General features: G+C 39.2%; 1 protein-coding gene across 1 annotated transcript; it reads left to right on the top strand.

Annotated features, from left to right (window-relative positions):
* The first annotated feature begins 350 nt into the window (after positions 1-350).
* On the top strand, positions 351-14327 carry IYD (iodotyrosine deiodinase). Its single transcript, XM_009999968.1, has 5 exons — positions 351-525; positions 7900-8094; positions 10138-10297; positions 12078-12234; positions 14145-14327. Exons 1-5 carry the CDS (start codon positions 351-353, stop codon positions 14325-14327), a joined length of 870 nt encoding a protein of 289 aa, XP_009998270.1.
* The last annotated feature ends 590 nt before the right edge of the window (positions 14328-14917 follow it).

Raw genomic sequence — 14917 nt, 5'->3', positions numbered from 1 at the left:
GATTACTCTGATGATAAAAATAAAGGGGAGAAGTGTTTTGTGCTAGTCTGGCGTTTTTGAAGATTTTATTTTGCAGCCGATAGGATTTATAGGTTTGTGTATTGTCAATGCCTCAACTTGCTGCTTTTAAGCAGCATCTTTCCAGAAATTATAAAAATCTGGGTCTGCTTAACAGTAGCAGCACAACACAGATGAGACCGTGGGGGCAGTGGCTGAAAAGTAGAAGCAGGATAGGGTCAAGGTCTGAGCCTTGGGTCCTCCCCTTTCTGCTTACTGCCCTCCCCCTTTCATTCTTTCATTTTCAGGAGAAACAGTTGAACTTGGAAGGAAGGCTCCACGTTTCCATAGTCATGGCACTCTTTTCTTCCCTAACCCCAGTCTTTATAGCCATTATATGTGTTTTCATTGGGGTAGTACTGAAGAAGACTAATGGAGAGAAGGAAAAACGTGGGACTGAAAGCAAGTCTCACCCATGGGTGGATGAAGATTTAAAAGACGGCACTGATCAACACTTAGAGGAAGAAGGTAAGAAAAATCTTACCCATCTAAGCAGTTTTGTTGTTTGAATTTGATCTGCTGATATAAATAAAGAAGATGTCATCTTCTTGACTTTTCCACAGTAATGGAAATGCATAGTGCTACTGCTGCTATGTCATGAGCTTTTCAGCTCTATGGAAGAAGGCTGTCTTGGTGTAAATCTCTATTTCCTCCAGATACCACAGGTCAGAGGGCAAAACAAAAGTGTGTTTTCAAAGACCACTTTCCGCTCCTCAGCCCAGCAGATCTCAGACCTATGAAGAACTTTGCGGGGAATATAGGAGAAGAAATGCAGGAGATACCACTGAAGGCCCCCTGGTCTCTTCCCAGGCCTCATTAGTGAGAGTAAAGGGAAGACCCAAGCAGAGAGTTTCTATCTCCAAGCTGTGATTTTATGAACATCTCATCCCACTTTACTGTCAAGTGCTACACGTGTTCTCAGCACTCCCAGAAAAGTTGGAAATGAGTTTGTGACAGTTGTTACCAAAGTCCTCTTCCTGTGACTTGCGTGAAGGTACGTGACAGCTTTAGCTGGATAGGCACTAGTATCATCTGCAAGGTGTGCTGAACAAATATTTAAGAACAAAAAGCGGTAATGGTGCTTATCTCTGTTCACTCAGCTGTGTATTTGAACCTTTGCAGAACACATTTTTTTACAGTAGTGATTTCTGATGTACAGCTTGGGCAAAAGTCTGAGCACAAAATGTACATTTTTCAACTATTCTCCATAGACTCCCTTCATTTCCTTATGAAACAAAAATCTACAGAGTTCTGTTCCTATGAAATTTTTAAACTTGCAGTCAATACAGCCTTTTTTTTAACTCCAAGCTGGTTTCAAAGGCTTTTTGTGTTTTGTTTTTTTTTGCCCCATAATGACACATTGCCAAAGTCCACTTCTAGGAAGCTTGTTCTTCTGCACATGTATCTTTTTCTAAGAACCATTATTTCTCTTTGTTTCTCAGTGTTCAGTGTAGTTTGAGTTAGTGTGGTGTATCAGTTTCCAGAAATAGTAGATACTTGGAACCTTTTAAATCATGTTGACTATTTCCCAAATATACAAAATTCTTTAAAAATCAGTTGGTATGTTCTATCCTCCATTGTACAATGAAAAATAGTTTCTATATAAAGCTATCCTGTATTTCCTTTGTCACTAATATCTTACTAGTTCAGTAAATGCTGCAAATTAAAATTCCCATGGGTAGTTCAAGTGATAAACTGTGAATTGACAGTGACATCTTTGACTACAATTAACTACCACAATTAACTACCTATTACTATTGACTACCTATTACAACTACCTATTACAACTACCTATTACAATTTGACTACAATTAACTACCTATTAACTTTTAACGAGGACCCTCATCACCACAGCTCATATATATCATGCTAGTTGTTTTAGTTGTTTCCTTTTTATTCAAGTGCTGAATTCAAAACCATACTAGTTTCAAATAGCTTACAAAAACTGGCAGGTAGATAGGTATGTTTGTGCTCTTGCTGAAAGGAGATTTATTTATTTGTAAAGAAAGCCTCTCTCAGTGTACTATGCAATCCAACATTAAATTAGGCTTTTTTGCTATGTTGCTTTTGACAACAAATAATCATCTTTCTCTTAATACTATGTGGATCAAAACCAATATCCTTGCAAAACAGGCATGTCTTTTATCTCCAGAAAAATTAAAATAGTCATGCCTGGGGAAGCTTTTCCTCAGCAGGGGATAACCCAGCCTGAGTGAAAAGAGAATATGGCCACCTTGGTAAGGATCTGCTACTCTGCCAATGCCATAATTGAGTATCAAAACATATCCATCCTGTTGTCAGTGTTAAAAGTTTCACTGACTGGAAAAAGCTGAAATGCAAACATGGATCTATACAAAGATTTTCTTAATCATAGAGAATATTTTACCTGCTGTGCAAATTCTACTGCTTTACCAAATTGTCTTTATCAGAAAAGCTTGTTTCTACTTAAACATCTCAAGCTGACTTGTATTTAAACACAAAGTTCCTCTAAGGAGAATTTTATTTAGGAGGGTATGAAGCATTTTTTAGCATTTTTAAGGCTAGAATCTAGGGCTACTATAGGTAAACAAGTTGAATTTTGGAGAGCCCCATAAGAGGAAAAGGCAGATGAAAACCAAGTCTTGGATACGTGTCCATGACCGAAGTGAGAGCGCTTTGCCAAGAGTGTGAAGTGCTCATTTAGAAAAGTACTGAACTTATTCAGGCATCATCAGTCCCATCAACCTTTGCTCAAGTGGCACTGCCAGAGAAGTTTCCCCTGAGAGGGCAATACTTTTGAGCAGCAAAGCATAAGGTGCAATTAGCTGAACTGCTTGGTCAGAAGCAGTAGAGTCACTTACTGACAGTGAAGGGCAGAAGGTAGAGGGCCAAGTGCTCCTGAGCTTGTCCATGTTATGTTTTTGGCAGCTGAAGGACGCTTCTCAGAGCAGCCAGAAACCTAGCTTTGTGGTTAAGTGGAAAGCATTAACTCAGTCCATTTGTTTAATGCCTTAGCTGGCAGTACTTCAGATTTGTTTGCACACCTGTCTGCCCTGTAACTTTTTCCTTCATTTATGACAGCTGGAATAAGAGATTGTTGTGTGTGGATTGGCAAGAATGTTTTTTGCCTGTGTATATCTGGCCATGGCCTCCATTAGGCCATGTGTGAGTATCTGTTAGATACAGATGAAAAAAGATGCTTCTTCAGCCTTGTCTTGAACAATGAGTCACAAGGACTCTCTTCCAGTGGTGGACATCTGATCCCAAAGTGTTGGTACCTCATCTCCCACTGCTTCAGGTTTACACAGTTAGATCTGCACTGTTGCAAAGACAAGTTCAGTTTTAAGCTCAGTAAGCTTACTGTGTATTTGTCACTTTTGTGGTCATACATTCAGATAAATTTAATGGCTAAGCTGAATACAGACTCAGTTTATAGTGGTGTGGAGGGTGAAGATGAATTATATTTGTATCCTTGTTACTCTGGTTATCAGTTGCAGAGATTAATAGTAAAGGTATTTTATTACTACATATTTAATTGTGGGTAATGTACTTAAGGATTACAAAACAATGTACCTCAGCCCAAATGTTCTACCTCTTCTGAAAATGCTCTGCTCATTGCTTTTGATTCTTCTAATATTAGACCTCTCCCACTTAGAAACATTTCTCCACTTCCCAAGTTCAAAGGCTTAACATAACTTTTAAAAATACTGCTGACATGAATGAGGCAGCAACAGTTTAATTTTCCAATTCAATGACAGCTCATGCTTTGGGTCATTTAGGAACACAGGAGTTACATGGACATGGTGCATCATTGTGTTTATTTCTCTGCTGCTGCAGACACCTCCAGCCTTTGTCATCAGCTGAGCAAACATGAAAACTGGCCTTTTTTGACCCCATTTCTATAACCTTGCTGGAAGGGTATTTAAGAATTTCGTGCTATGGGTTAAAAATCCTCCTATGCCAGCCCAAGCGTATTTAATACTCTTGTTAGTTTAAAGGATGCTTTTCCAGCCCTGGTGTATACCCTCCTGTGGTTTATAGGCAGCAGTCACATTACCTCTCAGCTTTCCTTTTACTAGGTAAACCAGCAAATCTTCTCTTTATAAAAGTTACTCCATTCCTCAACATCTCAGGAAAACTTCTGCAGCTGTGTTCCAGTTTAAGATAATCTTTACTATATTTTGATGTTGGCTTCTTTCTTCCAGCATCTGCCTCTTCCACTTGATACTGCTTTTGCTTAAGATCCCTGACCAGCTCTTGAGGTTTCCAAGATCAGCCTGCTAACCACTATTTATAACTCAGTAGTAAGACACTCCATCTCTCTTAGTTCCCTATTAGTCACACACTCAGTACAGGACTGGATTCACTACTGGGATGCCTGTAGTGGCAGATTATGTAGTAGTCTGCTATTAATCAAGAAGAAGACCTGACAGGGTCAGTTGCCCAGCAGTTTAAGTCCAAAAAATCTGAAAGCTATCTTTATATAAATGTAGCTGTTTTCCTATGCATCATGGCATTAGACTGGAAAATTGGACTGGAGAGGAAGTCTATGCTTAGGCAGCAATTCCTTAGAGAAAAAACTGAAAGAGCTGTTTGGAAATCAAACACATTGCAAAACACATGGGTTGCAAATGAAGTTTCTCAGTGATCAGTGTCAGTTTTTGCTAAAAAATATATTACATTATTTGTGGGCTAATTATAGCTCCCCATATGAACTGCTGGGAAGAACACAAACATCATCCTAAAATATATCCAGCCAGAAATTTCTGATAGAGAAATAGCACTTTTAAAATGAGATTTCACTTTGAATATCTGAGCCAAAACCATTTCATATTTGCTTAGAAAGGAGGAAGCCTGATGACTATTGCAAATGTACAACAGAATTGACAGCAATCTTGAGGATGTGGCTAACAAGATCATAGACTGACTAGTAGGATGTCTGTTGTCCACGAAATGATGGAACACACAAAGATGTAAACAAGACATTTGTAGTACTGTATAACATGATGGCAAAAACAGGACTATGTCCAAACCCAGCAATTAAAGCTACAGAGAACATGCACAAACCAGATGGTGCCGATAATTACTTTTGGCTTAGCATATGGTTAATGTTAGCTGCAAAGAATGAATAGCAGACATATGACGGAAGATAACAAATAATAGATTAATTTATTATTTTAAAAAATAATTTTCAGGACGGTTTTGGGTTTGTGTGCTGGTTCTCTCAGTTCTGGGTTGTTTTCTGAATCAGCCAGTATCCCCATTTTGAGTGTAGTAAGGTTTTTAAGTTTTGCTTACAAAACTTAGGCTCAGATATGGTGTTTCTCATACTTTCATTCACACTGCTCACCTCATCTTTGTCCCATGCTCAACATCTTTGAAAGTACCTTTCTTTTTTCATCATGTTATTGTGAAGTTGAACCATTCAGACCACGCAGCAGTTTCACTTATTTTCTTCTATTCCACTCGGGGAAAAAAAAAAAAAAGAAATAAGCAAGCAAACCTCACAAAATTTAACACAGCTTGGCCTTAGGTAATACTGCAAGTTTTATGCTTTCTGACTTACACGGTGTAGGTTACTGTGTTAACAAATCCCTTTTTTCTGTTCCCAGTTGCCTATAGATCATTTAATTGAGATGTTTTTCAACCAGTTACATCTAAGATTATTCTTATACCTCTGATTTAAAGAAAAGCCAAACATCTCTGCTTCCTGATCCCTGAATTTTTCAGTCTGAGTTCTCCAACTTAATTGTTCTTAATTTCCATTTGTTCCCTTGAAAATTTAGAACCACCGTTAGAGACTTCCTTTTCCTTATCCTTTCATTTAGTCAGTTATATTGAGTGAACTGATAATCTCAGTTTAGGGGCACTTTGTTTTGTTTTGTTTAAATAACATCCTTCTCTCTCACTAAATCCAAAGCTTAGAGAGTCACTGCATAAGAGAAGAGCACGTCATTTTATTTTAAGATATTGGATGTTTCAGCTGGGAAGCCTGATTTCTAGTTTTATGCTTCCAGGGAAAGTCAAAGCAGGTACTGCTGTTGTTATTGCATCTTCAGTCTTCCCTCCCTGTCATGTTTCATTTAATTTTCTGCACAGGCACTGCTTGCTCCTCAGGTTTCCTGTCTAGGCCTCTGCACTCAACTGGCCACAAGCAGCATTCTCTGTATTAAATACATCATCTGAGTCAGCTCTCTGACTACTGTCCTCATTCATATATGTAATTTAATCTTCCTCTTCATCCTTCTGTCCTTCAGTGTTCATGTATGTATTGATGGTTTACCACCTACTTGACTTTCCTCTCCTTGTGTTTCAAAACCAACTAGAGAGATTACACAAATTTCCCCCAGCCTTTGCTGCTGTTTGGCAAACCTCCTTTGCAAAGACGTTAAACACTGGGTTCAGTGTTGAAGAGCAGAAGCTCTTCCTCCCACGCTACTTGCTAGTGTAAACATGGCCTTTTAACCCTGCAGTATTCCCTTCACTGAGAGTGAGAGAGAACAGTAAAAAAAGAGGGGTGGAAGTTTCTGAAAGAGAAGACTATCAGAATCCAAAGGGCAAGTCCTAGTTAGCCAGTTGCTATTGAATAGCAAATAATCTAATGTACTAAGTGTAAACTGCAACACCAAAAGGAAGCATAATCTTTTTTTTCATTTTGAGTGTGCAAGATGCCCACAAAAATAATATTTACATTGGGTCACTGCTTCTCATTACTGTGGAGCCAGGTGCCTGCAGACTGTGACCAAGAACACTTAACACAGGTAGGAAATGCTAAACAAACAAAAAAATACTTTGAGTTATTTCTTTGTCTGTTGTTTGGTGACCACAGTAATATTCTGTTTACATTCTGTCAACATGTGAAGCTGGGTATATTGCAGCCTCTTGCACATGCTAAACCACACTTACGGATATTTCAATTCTGTTTATAAAATGAACAAGAAGTCAACCTGCTCTCTGACAGCGACATACCACAAAAACATAGAAATAATGGCTGTTTGAGTTTCTACTGGAGACTGCTGAAATAATAGTCTAATGGTGACTGAAAAAGAGTATTTTTTCCTGACTTAGCTGTCTGTACCAGATTGCTCAATACTATTGACTAGTCAAAATGCAAAATTTAAATCACTTTAACTCCCACACCATAGTTCAAAAACCACTATCGCTGCTGATTCTAGGAATGCAGGAGAGAATCATATTGAGGTCTTAAATTAAAGACAAGAAACACAATATCCTACATCTGATATGTTGTTATCCTAAGTATAGGTGCCTGTCATCCATTTCCTCTTATGCTGAAAGTACCATGAAACCAAAGAACTTAACCACAAAGTTGCATTTGTGCAAAGCCCAGGCTTGTGATGCTTCTGCTATGAAATATGAATATGGAAGAAACTGACATTCTGCTCTTCAGAGGAGATTTTACACATCTTGATAGTTAAGCTCTGCCCTTAACTTCAGGTATTTAATACATTTTTTTTCTTGTTAGACTACTTAGCAAGGAACACGCTTGGTGGTATTTACTTGTGGAGAAAAGTGGGATGAAAGGTTGGCCAACTTTTCACAGGCAGGTTTGCAAACTGAAGTGGAGAAAGCCATAACTTGTTTGTGGATCACACTTGCTACAGCCAGCCAAGGCCCTCCCGCCTCTTGGTATTTAAACAAAGTGTTTATTCAGTAGCTGGAGCTGGGGATCAATGAGGTGTGTCAACTGGAACCTCAGACTTTGACTTTCCAGTGGAGCACAAGGGCAATGTATGCCAATAGGCCAAAGTGCATTGTGGTTGCAGATGTCAAAGATATAAATAGTGTACTCCAGAAAAATAATCATAATAAAAAAATTCCCTAACCAATTCTATTTTCTTGCAGAGGCTGATGAAGAGTGGCAAGGACTTGAGGAAAATGTTGCCCATGTCCCCTTCTTTGGGGAGCGTTACTCTGAGGCCGAAATGATTAAAAGGTCGCAGACGTTTTACGAGCTTCTCAATAAGAGGAGATCTGTCAGGTTTCTCAGTGATGAGCCAGTCCCCAGGGAGGTTATCGATAATGTCATCAGAACAGCAGGTATGGTACTGAGTGGCTCAAGGTCTGGAAAAAGAAAAAAAAAAAAAAAAGGGATCAGCATTGCTGTTTAGTTGTGTAAAAAAGATGTGGAAAAGCCAAGGAAATTGGTATTTGGGTTATGGTTTTCCTAGATTCACCTGTAGTCATTATGAATGAGCATCCATTGGTTGGAAATTGCTCAGCTTGAACAACTCTGTGTCAAGGTCTGGTGTGGAGCATTCCCAATTCCCTTGTATTTGCAGTGCACCCAAAAAAGGAAAAAAAGACACATTTCAACAGCATGAAATAGAACATTTCATTTTCAAGATTTAAAAGATCTTATTTAAAATAAAATTCATATACAGTCAGTGAAACATCTTTTAAATGGAAATATTGAACTGTTTTCTCTCAAAAATGTCAAACTATGTGTTCTTCACATGTTTTAAAATTCCCTTTATTATGATGGCATTTATCCTGTGTGGCTTTTGTTTACTGGGGTTTTTTTCCCACCAAAAAATGTGATGAAATTATCCCAGTCATGTGAAATATTTCAGTTGACATAAATGGCTGGTGTTTATTATGAGAAAAAAAGTTCAGCTAGAACAAAAAAACCCACTTTTCCAGTCCTTTCAGCATCAGTAGCAGATTTCCATTGTATATGACTTGAGAGTTATGCTGAGGACCCTGACTGAGATTATTTGACTGAGTGTCAAAAATTTTTTTTATTTTTTTTTTGAGAACTTCTGTGTTTCAAATCATTACTGTAATGTCCTGGCCTGATCTCCTCTCTGCTTTCATAACATTGACTTTAGTCAGGAGTGCTTTTGACCCTTAGTATTGCAGTGCTATAAAGATTTGCTGTTAGTATAGGAAATATTAATAAGCTGCTTGAGAGAAAAGTTCAGTAGCCTCTAGCAGGATAAATAATACAGAGATTCTGAGCAACGGATGTGAATTGTTTTCCCTTTAAAAACTGTGAGCATCTTTGTTACTTCACTGTAATGAATCTCCATCTTCCTGTAATTAGCTGCTAGTCATTAAAACACTGAGAATGTTTTGGCAAATGCAGCAAAGTGAACAAGCCTGGAGTGCAGATGAAGTAGTTTGTAACCCTGAAAGCTTTGAGCTGTGTGGAGGAAAAGAAAACAAACCAAAATATAAATGTCTTTAAGTTCTGATCCGAACCTGAGGAGAGGCACTGTTAGTGATATGAACACATACTCATATAAAAGGTAGTTCAAGCTGCTTATTCAACACTTCTTAAACTGAATTCAGTACTTAGATAAGCAAATACAGTATGTGGTCAAGATCCTCAGATATTTTTAAAATGTGTATTGAGGGGCTAAAGAGACCTGAACAGTTTCCTTAACCTATTTCTCTATAATTTTGTACAGATAACAGTATTCTTCAATGTCTGGCTTTCATCTGCTAGGCAATTAAAATATTCACCAGTGGTATTAGTGTCCAGTGGTATTGATGTGTAATAATCAAGGCTGAATAAGCAAGTGCAGACTTAATATGTGCACCAGCTGTCTCTGGGACAACAAATGCAAACTTGTATGCTATATGGCAGATGTCTGCATTGTGCAGCTCCTCATCTTTGACAGTCAGCAATAGAATCCTGTGGGTGGTCACTTAGCCTTGTTTCCCTGAAAGCCATTAGTTTTACCCTTCTGCTAAAGCCACATTTCAAAATTGGTTGTATATTCAGACTGTGTTTCTTTGCGTTGACATTACTTTGTGCATATATTGCACCATAATACTGCCTCATCATGAGAACTTCAAAGGGATTTTTCAAATCCCTAGTTTTTGTTTCCTGTAAGATGGCTGTATGAAAGGACTAACCTCTGGCATTGAATGGGACTTCACATTTTTTGAGAAACAAATGAACAGAGGATGTCTGCCAGAACTTCTCAATCCTTTTCTTCTGATCTCATGAACTTACTTTCCTGTTGTTCTGTTGGCCAGTCTGAAAACCCACAGAAAGGCCAATACCTCTCACAGCACACCCTCCTTAAGCATTGTGCCAACTAGATTTTTGTCTTTCCCTGTTTTTGTATGAAGGCACTTCACCCAGTGGAGCACACACTGAGCCCTGGACCTTTGTGGTCGTTCAAGATCCATATTTAAAACACAAGATTCGTGAGATCGTAGAAGAAGAAGAAGAAATCAACTACAAAAAAAGGATGGGAGACAGATGGGTTAATGACCTCAAAAGACTGAGGTATGAAAAAGTCATCTGGCTAAGGTTCTCATTTGAAAGGAGCTGTGTTATGGTCTAGGAAAGACTATATTGGGAAGTTTTAGTCAGGATATTTTTTTTCTTCATTTCCCCTCCCCCCTCCCTTATTTTCAGGAAGAAAAGAAAAACAAACCGAAAATATTCAGCTCAATTTTAAAAAACCTTGTTTTAAAATTGTTCTTTCAAATTGGTGCTCCTTAAAATCTCCTCAGCTGTAAATATTTCCCAATTCCTTATCACAGAAAATGAAGAAAGGTGGGGTCAGAGACTGCCCCAGACAGAAAGTTGCCAGGGTCAGCTGGGAAGAAGGAACTCCTGTCTGAGCAGATGGAGTTCCCACCCAGCAGAAGCAGAAAAAAAAAAATTTACTCTCTGTAAATGTTAATTCTGGCTGCCTTGTATTAAGGACCAGGTGAGATGCAGCACCTAACACGAAAGAAAAACTCCCTCTACCTGTGTACTTCAGTCTTACCAGAAGCATGAAATTGGTGACTGAAATGTTCAGCGCACCCTTTCTTTTTGCATGGTTTTGTCTTGATCCTCAAGATGATGGGAATCTTACTGAAAGCACCACAGTCTAGAAAACTGAAGTGATAAAATAAACTTGTCTTGATTTCTTCTAGTGTCCTTTTCATTTTCTTTCTCCTCCTTTTGCATTTAATATATTTCCAAGATTCAGTTTTGGAAAGAAAACCTTAAAATTATGTGTAGAATTGCACCTTGGTGGCTGGTTCATAAAATGGTCTCAGGTAAAACAGAATATATACTCTCCATCCTGAAAGTTTTCCAAGCATTTGGCTTCATTATTATTATTTTTTTTTTCTATGTAACCTCTGTTTCCATAACTCTTGTCCCAGTTTTTTCCCTTTGTTTGCCAAACAATGAAGCTCCCAAAGCCATTGGGAGTTTTGCTGCTGACTGTGGTAGCCCCAAGGCTTGTCCCTATGTGAGTGCTGAATTACACAATATTTAATTGTTCCAAATGCCCTCCAAACTCTGACTGTCTTGCTTAACTTCACACAATGGGAGGATGTCTACTGAGTCTTGGCTTGCCAAATGAAGAGTATGTGCAAAGCTTTATAGGTTAATTTGCCCTTCTTGTTTTATAATGTTATTATTTATCAGATGCTTAAAATCAACTGAAATATAGTGGGTTTTTTGTATTTTGAGTGAAAACAGTAGAAAGCATGCATTTTCTTATCTACATCATAATTCTATATATTGTCGTTCAGGAAACTGGGAATTGAATGAATTCTAACAGGGCTGAAATACCCAGAAGCAGAATAACATTTTTTTGCTGTGAGACTACATTTAGGTTTATACCTTAGACAAAGAAGTTTTAAACTTTTCTGCCAGCAGTTTTACCTGCAATCATAAAAAAGTTGGCACTGCTGGTAACAGGTGGAGCTGCAAGTCTGCAAAATTCTAGGAATTAAATAATCTCAAGAGCAAATGTTCATGAGGTCAGTTCAAAGATAAGAGGCCAAGAGCTACCTCCCATTTTTTATGCAGTTCCATGCCTCAGAGTGAGCGCATCAACTCCTCAGCTGAATCTGTTAAAATTGAGAACTCTATTCAAGCTTTTTTTTTAATGTTTCTGTTTAAGCTGATAATACTTAATCCTTTGCAATACATGTTCTAAACTCCAGTCTACTGCTATAATTGTCAAGTTCCTTTAGTGCCCCTTTGCAAACAGTACATGTGACTTACAGGAAAGTAAAAAGGTTGCATATGAAATGTCTTAAACATTATTCTTTTGCAGAACTAACTGGATCAAAGAGTACTTGGACACTGCTCCCTATCTGATCCTCATTTTCAAGCAGGTATATGGACAACTTCCAAATGGCAAAAAGAAGACCCACTACTACAATGAAATCAGTGTTTCTATTGCCTGTGGTATCCTGCTTGCTGCACTGCAGGTACATTGACAGCTGGCTCACTGGGAGTCAATGTATTGGTTCAGGTTACATACCCACTGTTCTGAGGGTGGACCTCAATTTAGATTTTAACATTATTGGTCCCCTGGATTACTACAACTCATGGCAATATGTCTTAATTTTGAGTTTTAAAGTCATTCTGCACAGGCCTACATCGAGAAAGTGATTCCTACCCTCAATACTGGTTAACAAGAAAAAAAAAAAGTAGTGCAGTGTACTGTCACTCTTCTCCTGGCACAGGCTTCAGCCCCTGTGCTTTCTGCCTTGTGCTGACAGGGTCTGCAGATGGCCCAGGCATGGCTGTACAGTGCACACTAGCCCCTTCTCTTCAGTAAGCCCTAAAACGTGGGTTGACCCCAAGTCATTTTTAGTAGACAAGGCTGGAAAAAAAATCAGGGACATATTTCACAAATCAGCCTGTACAATTTCAATCAGTCTTGCTGAGGTGTTTCTCAAAGTGAGCTGATTTCTAAAGCTCAGGGTGTTTCACACCAGCCAGCTGGATTTTCTCTGTGGTTTCTCAGTGCTCAGGTCGGTTTGTTATATCTGATGTATTTGCATGAATGTTTAAATACTGAAGCCATCCCGATTGCTAACTTGGCCTGTCAGCAGGATAGTGACAAGATGCCACCTCTTACGTTAGGCCAGTTTCCTACCAGGAACTGCCACTTCTTCTCCACTGTTTTGAGTGACATTTCACTGCCCATGATGCTATTCCTTAGGAGAATCTTCAGCATGGGAAATCTGATAAATGAGCAGTGCAGAAGCACATTTCTGAGGTGTTGCTGCTCTGCAGCTGCACAGGGCTCTGTGTTTTCCCTCCATGGAGCTGAGAGCAAAGGGGATGCACAGGGAATGGAGCAGAATCAGCACTGTCACTAAGGCCTTGGCCAGAAGCAGTAGGAGTGAAAAGACTACTTTCCCCTGAGCCATCTCACCATCAGGTGAAACTTCTCCCTACCACCTGTCTCTTTCCCAACTCTTAGAAATTATTTGACAGTGTTAAAGGACACAATATTCTGGACTCATAACATTCAGCACCACTACTGTAGCCCTTCTAGTCTTCAGAGGCCATGTAGGTTACTTAAAATGAGAGTTGTTGCTCATTGCCTGAGCACTTCTCCTTGGCTGACTTTTATACCTCAAAGCCTCCCAAAATGCTTGCTTTACATAGAGAGACTTAAATCCACATTCACAATTCTCAGAAAGCACCTCAGGGTTGTATTTAGGATAGGGTCATCTCTTTAGTATTTGTCAGATTGTTTAGTTTTTTAATGAGATTTTGTATGAGAGGAGGAGCGATGCATAGACTTATGTTGAAGTTATGATGTAAGCCCAAACATTGGCCATTGTGAGACATGGCAACAGATTCATATGACAAACTCTGAGGAAGAACATGTACTCCCTATCCCTGCAAAGTACAGCTCTACAGGAACAAATGGTCACAAAGCTGTAAGACATCTTCTGTCAGGTGTATGGGGGTAAGAAGTGAAACATTTCTTTGTACAAGCCAGATGAACCCCATGAGATGATATCCCAGTGATATCTCCACAACTGCACCTCCACTTCACTGTAGCCATGGGTCTCCCATTACACTGAGCACTGCAGGCAGGCTCCTGCTGTGCAATATACAGACACATCAGGCAGAGTAAGGCTATTTCCATTAGCCTTTGCTGTTGCTGTGTACTTTTCTGTAGAGCAAAGTAGGTGTCTTTTGTGGTACTGTTGAGGCTACTAGTAAATCAGTTGTTCCAAAACTTGCAGAAGAGTCTAATGAAGCAGCATTTCTGGGCTACTCAGTAGGAGAATGTGTACAGGTCTGGTGAGGGTAATGGATACAGATACAGAGCACAGACCTTTGTCCCCCTTTCTTGCTGTTTCTCTTGCTGCAGAATGCAGGTCTCTACACTGTGACCTCCACACCCCTCAACTGTGGTCCCCAACTCCGGGAGCTGCTCCAGCGCCCAGCAAACGAGAAGCTACTCTTGCTGCTTCCAGTTGGCTATCCCAGGAAGGATGCTACTGTGCCTGCGCTGACCCGAAAGCCATTGGAAGATATCATGGTCGTTATGTGAGCCCAGTGCCACAAGGAAGAAGCACATCTCTGCTGCCAGCTAGTAAGCAGCAGCCTTTGAAGTTGCTGTTTCACTGCTGCTTCCATACATTGTCCTCCTACGTCACTGCTGCTCTGGCTGTTTACACTTGTATTTCTTTCAGTGCTAGTCTAATCACAGTGGCTGCTTCTACTAATAGCAGCGAGCAAGCACTGCATTTGACAGGGGCTGTTGTGCCAGGGGACATGTACAATGACATTTAAATGATTTTTGTCACTTGATTTTTCTTGTGCAGTGTATGGAGAAATCTTTCTTTGAACTGGAATGCATATTCTCTTTATACTCATGTGATTATCATTAGGCAGTTATTTTCGCTTCAGAATTTTAGTGGAGGTTGTATTAAAAGATATAAAGAGGTCAAACCAATCTGTCTTATCTTGATCAGTATGTACTATTTAAATGCCCCTTCCTCTTCATTATGTTCAGTTCTGTGTTGGAGGAAGATAATTTTCTCATACAATAGTATTTTCCTTACTTGATTGATCTCAAAAACCTTGACTGTACTAGGCTTTCTTAAACTACTGCTGGTACAAATGTCTTTGGCTAGGAGA

This window comes from Chaetura pelagica, unplaced genomic scaffold (assembly GCF_000747805.2).
Source record: "Chaetura pelagica isolate M959 unplaced genomic scaffold, ChaPel_1.0 scaffold135, whole genome shotgun sequence".
NCBI classification, from domain to species: Eukaryota; Metazoa; Chordata; class Aves; order Apodiformes; family Apodidae; genus Chaetura; species Chaetura pelagica.
Note: the sequence above shows the minus strand (reverse complement) of the source record. Positions and strands in the feature narration are given on the sequence as shown.

Bases quoted from the DNA above. Each gene is read 5' to 3' on its own strand.
- IYD (XM_009999968.1), top strand. From the start codon at position 351: ATGGCACTCTTTTCTTCCCTAACCCCAGTCTTTATAGCCATTATATGT. The intron at 526-7,899 runs GTAAGAAAAATC...ATTTTCTTGCAG, and splicing joins TCAACACTTAGAGGAAGAAG to AGGCTGATGAAGAGTGGCAA. The intron at 8,095-10,137 runs GTATGGTACTGA...TTTTGTATGAAG, and splicing joins TAATGTCATCAGAACAGCAG to GCACTTCACCCAGTGGAGCA.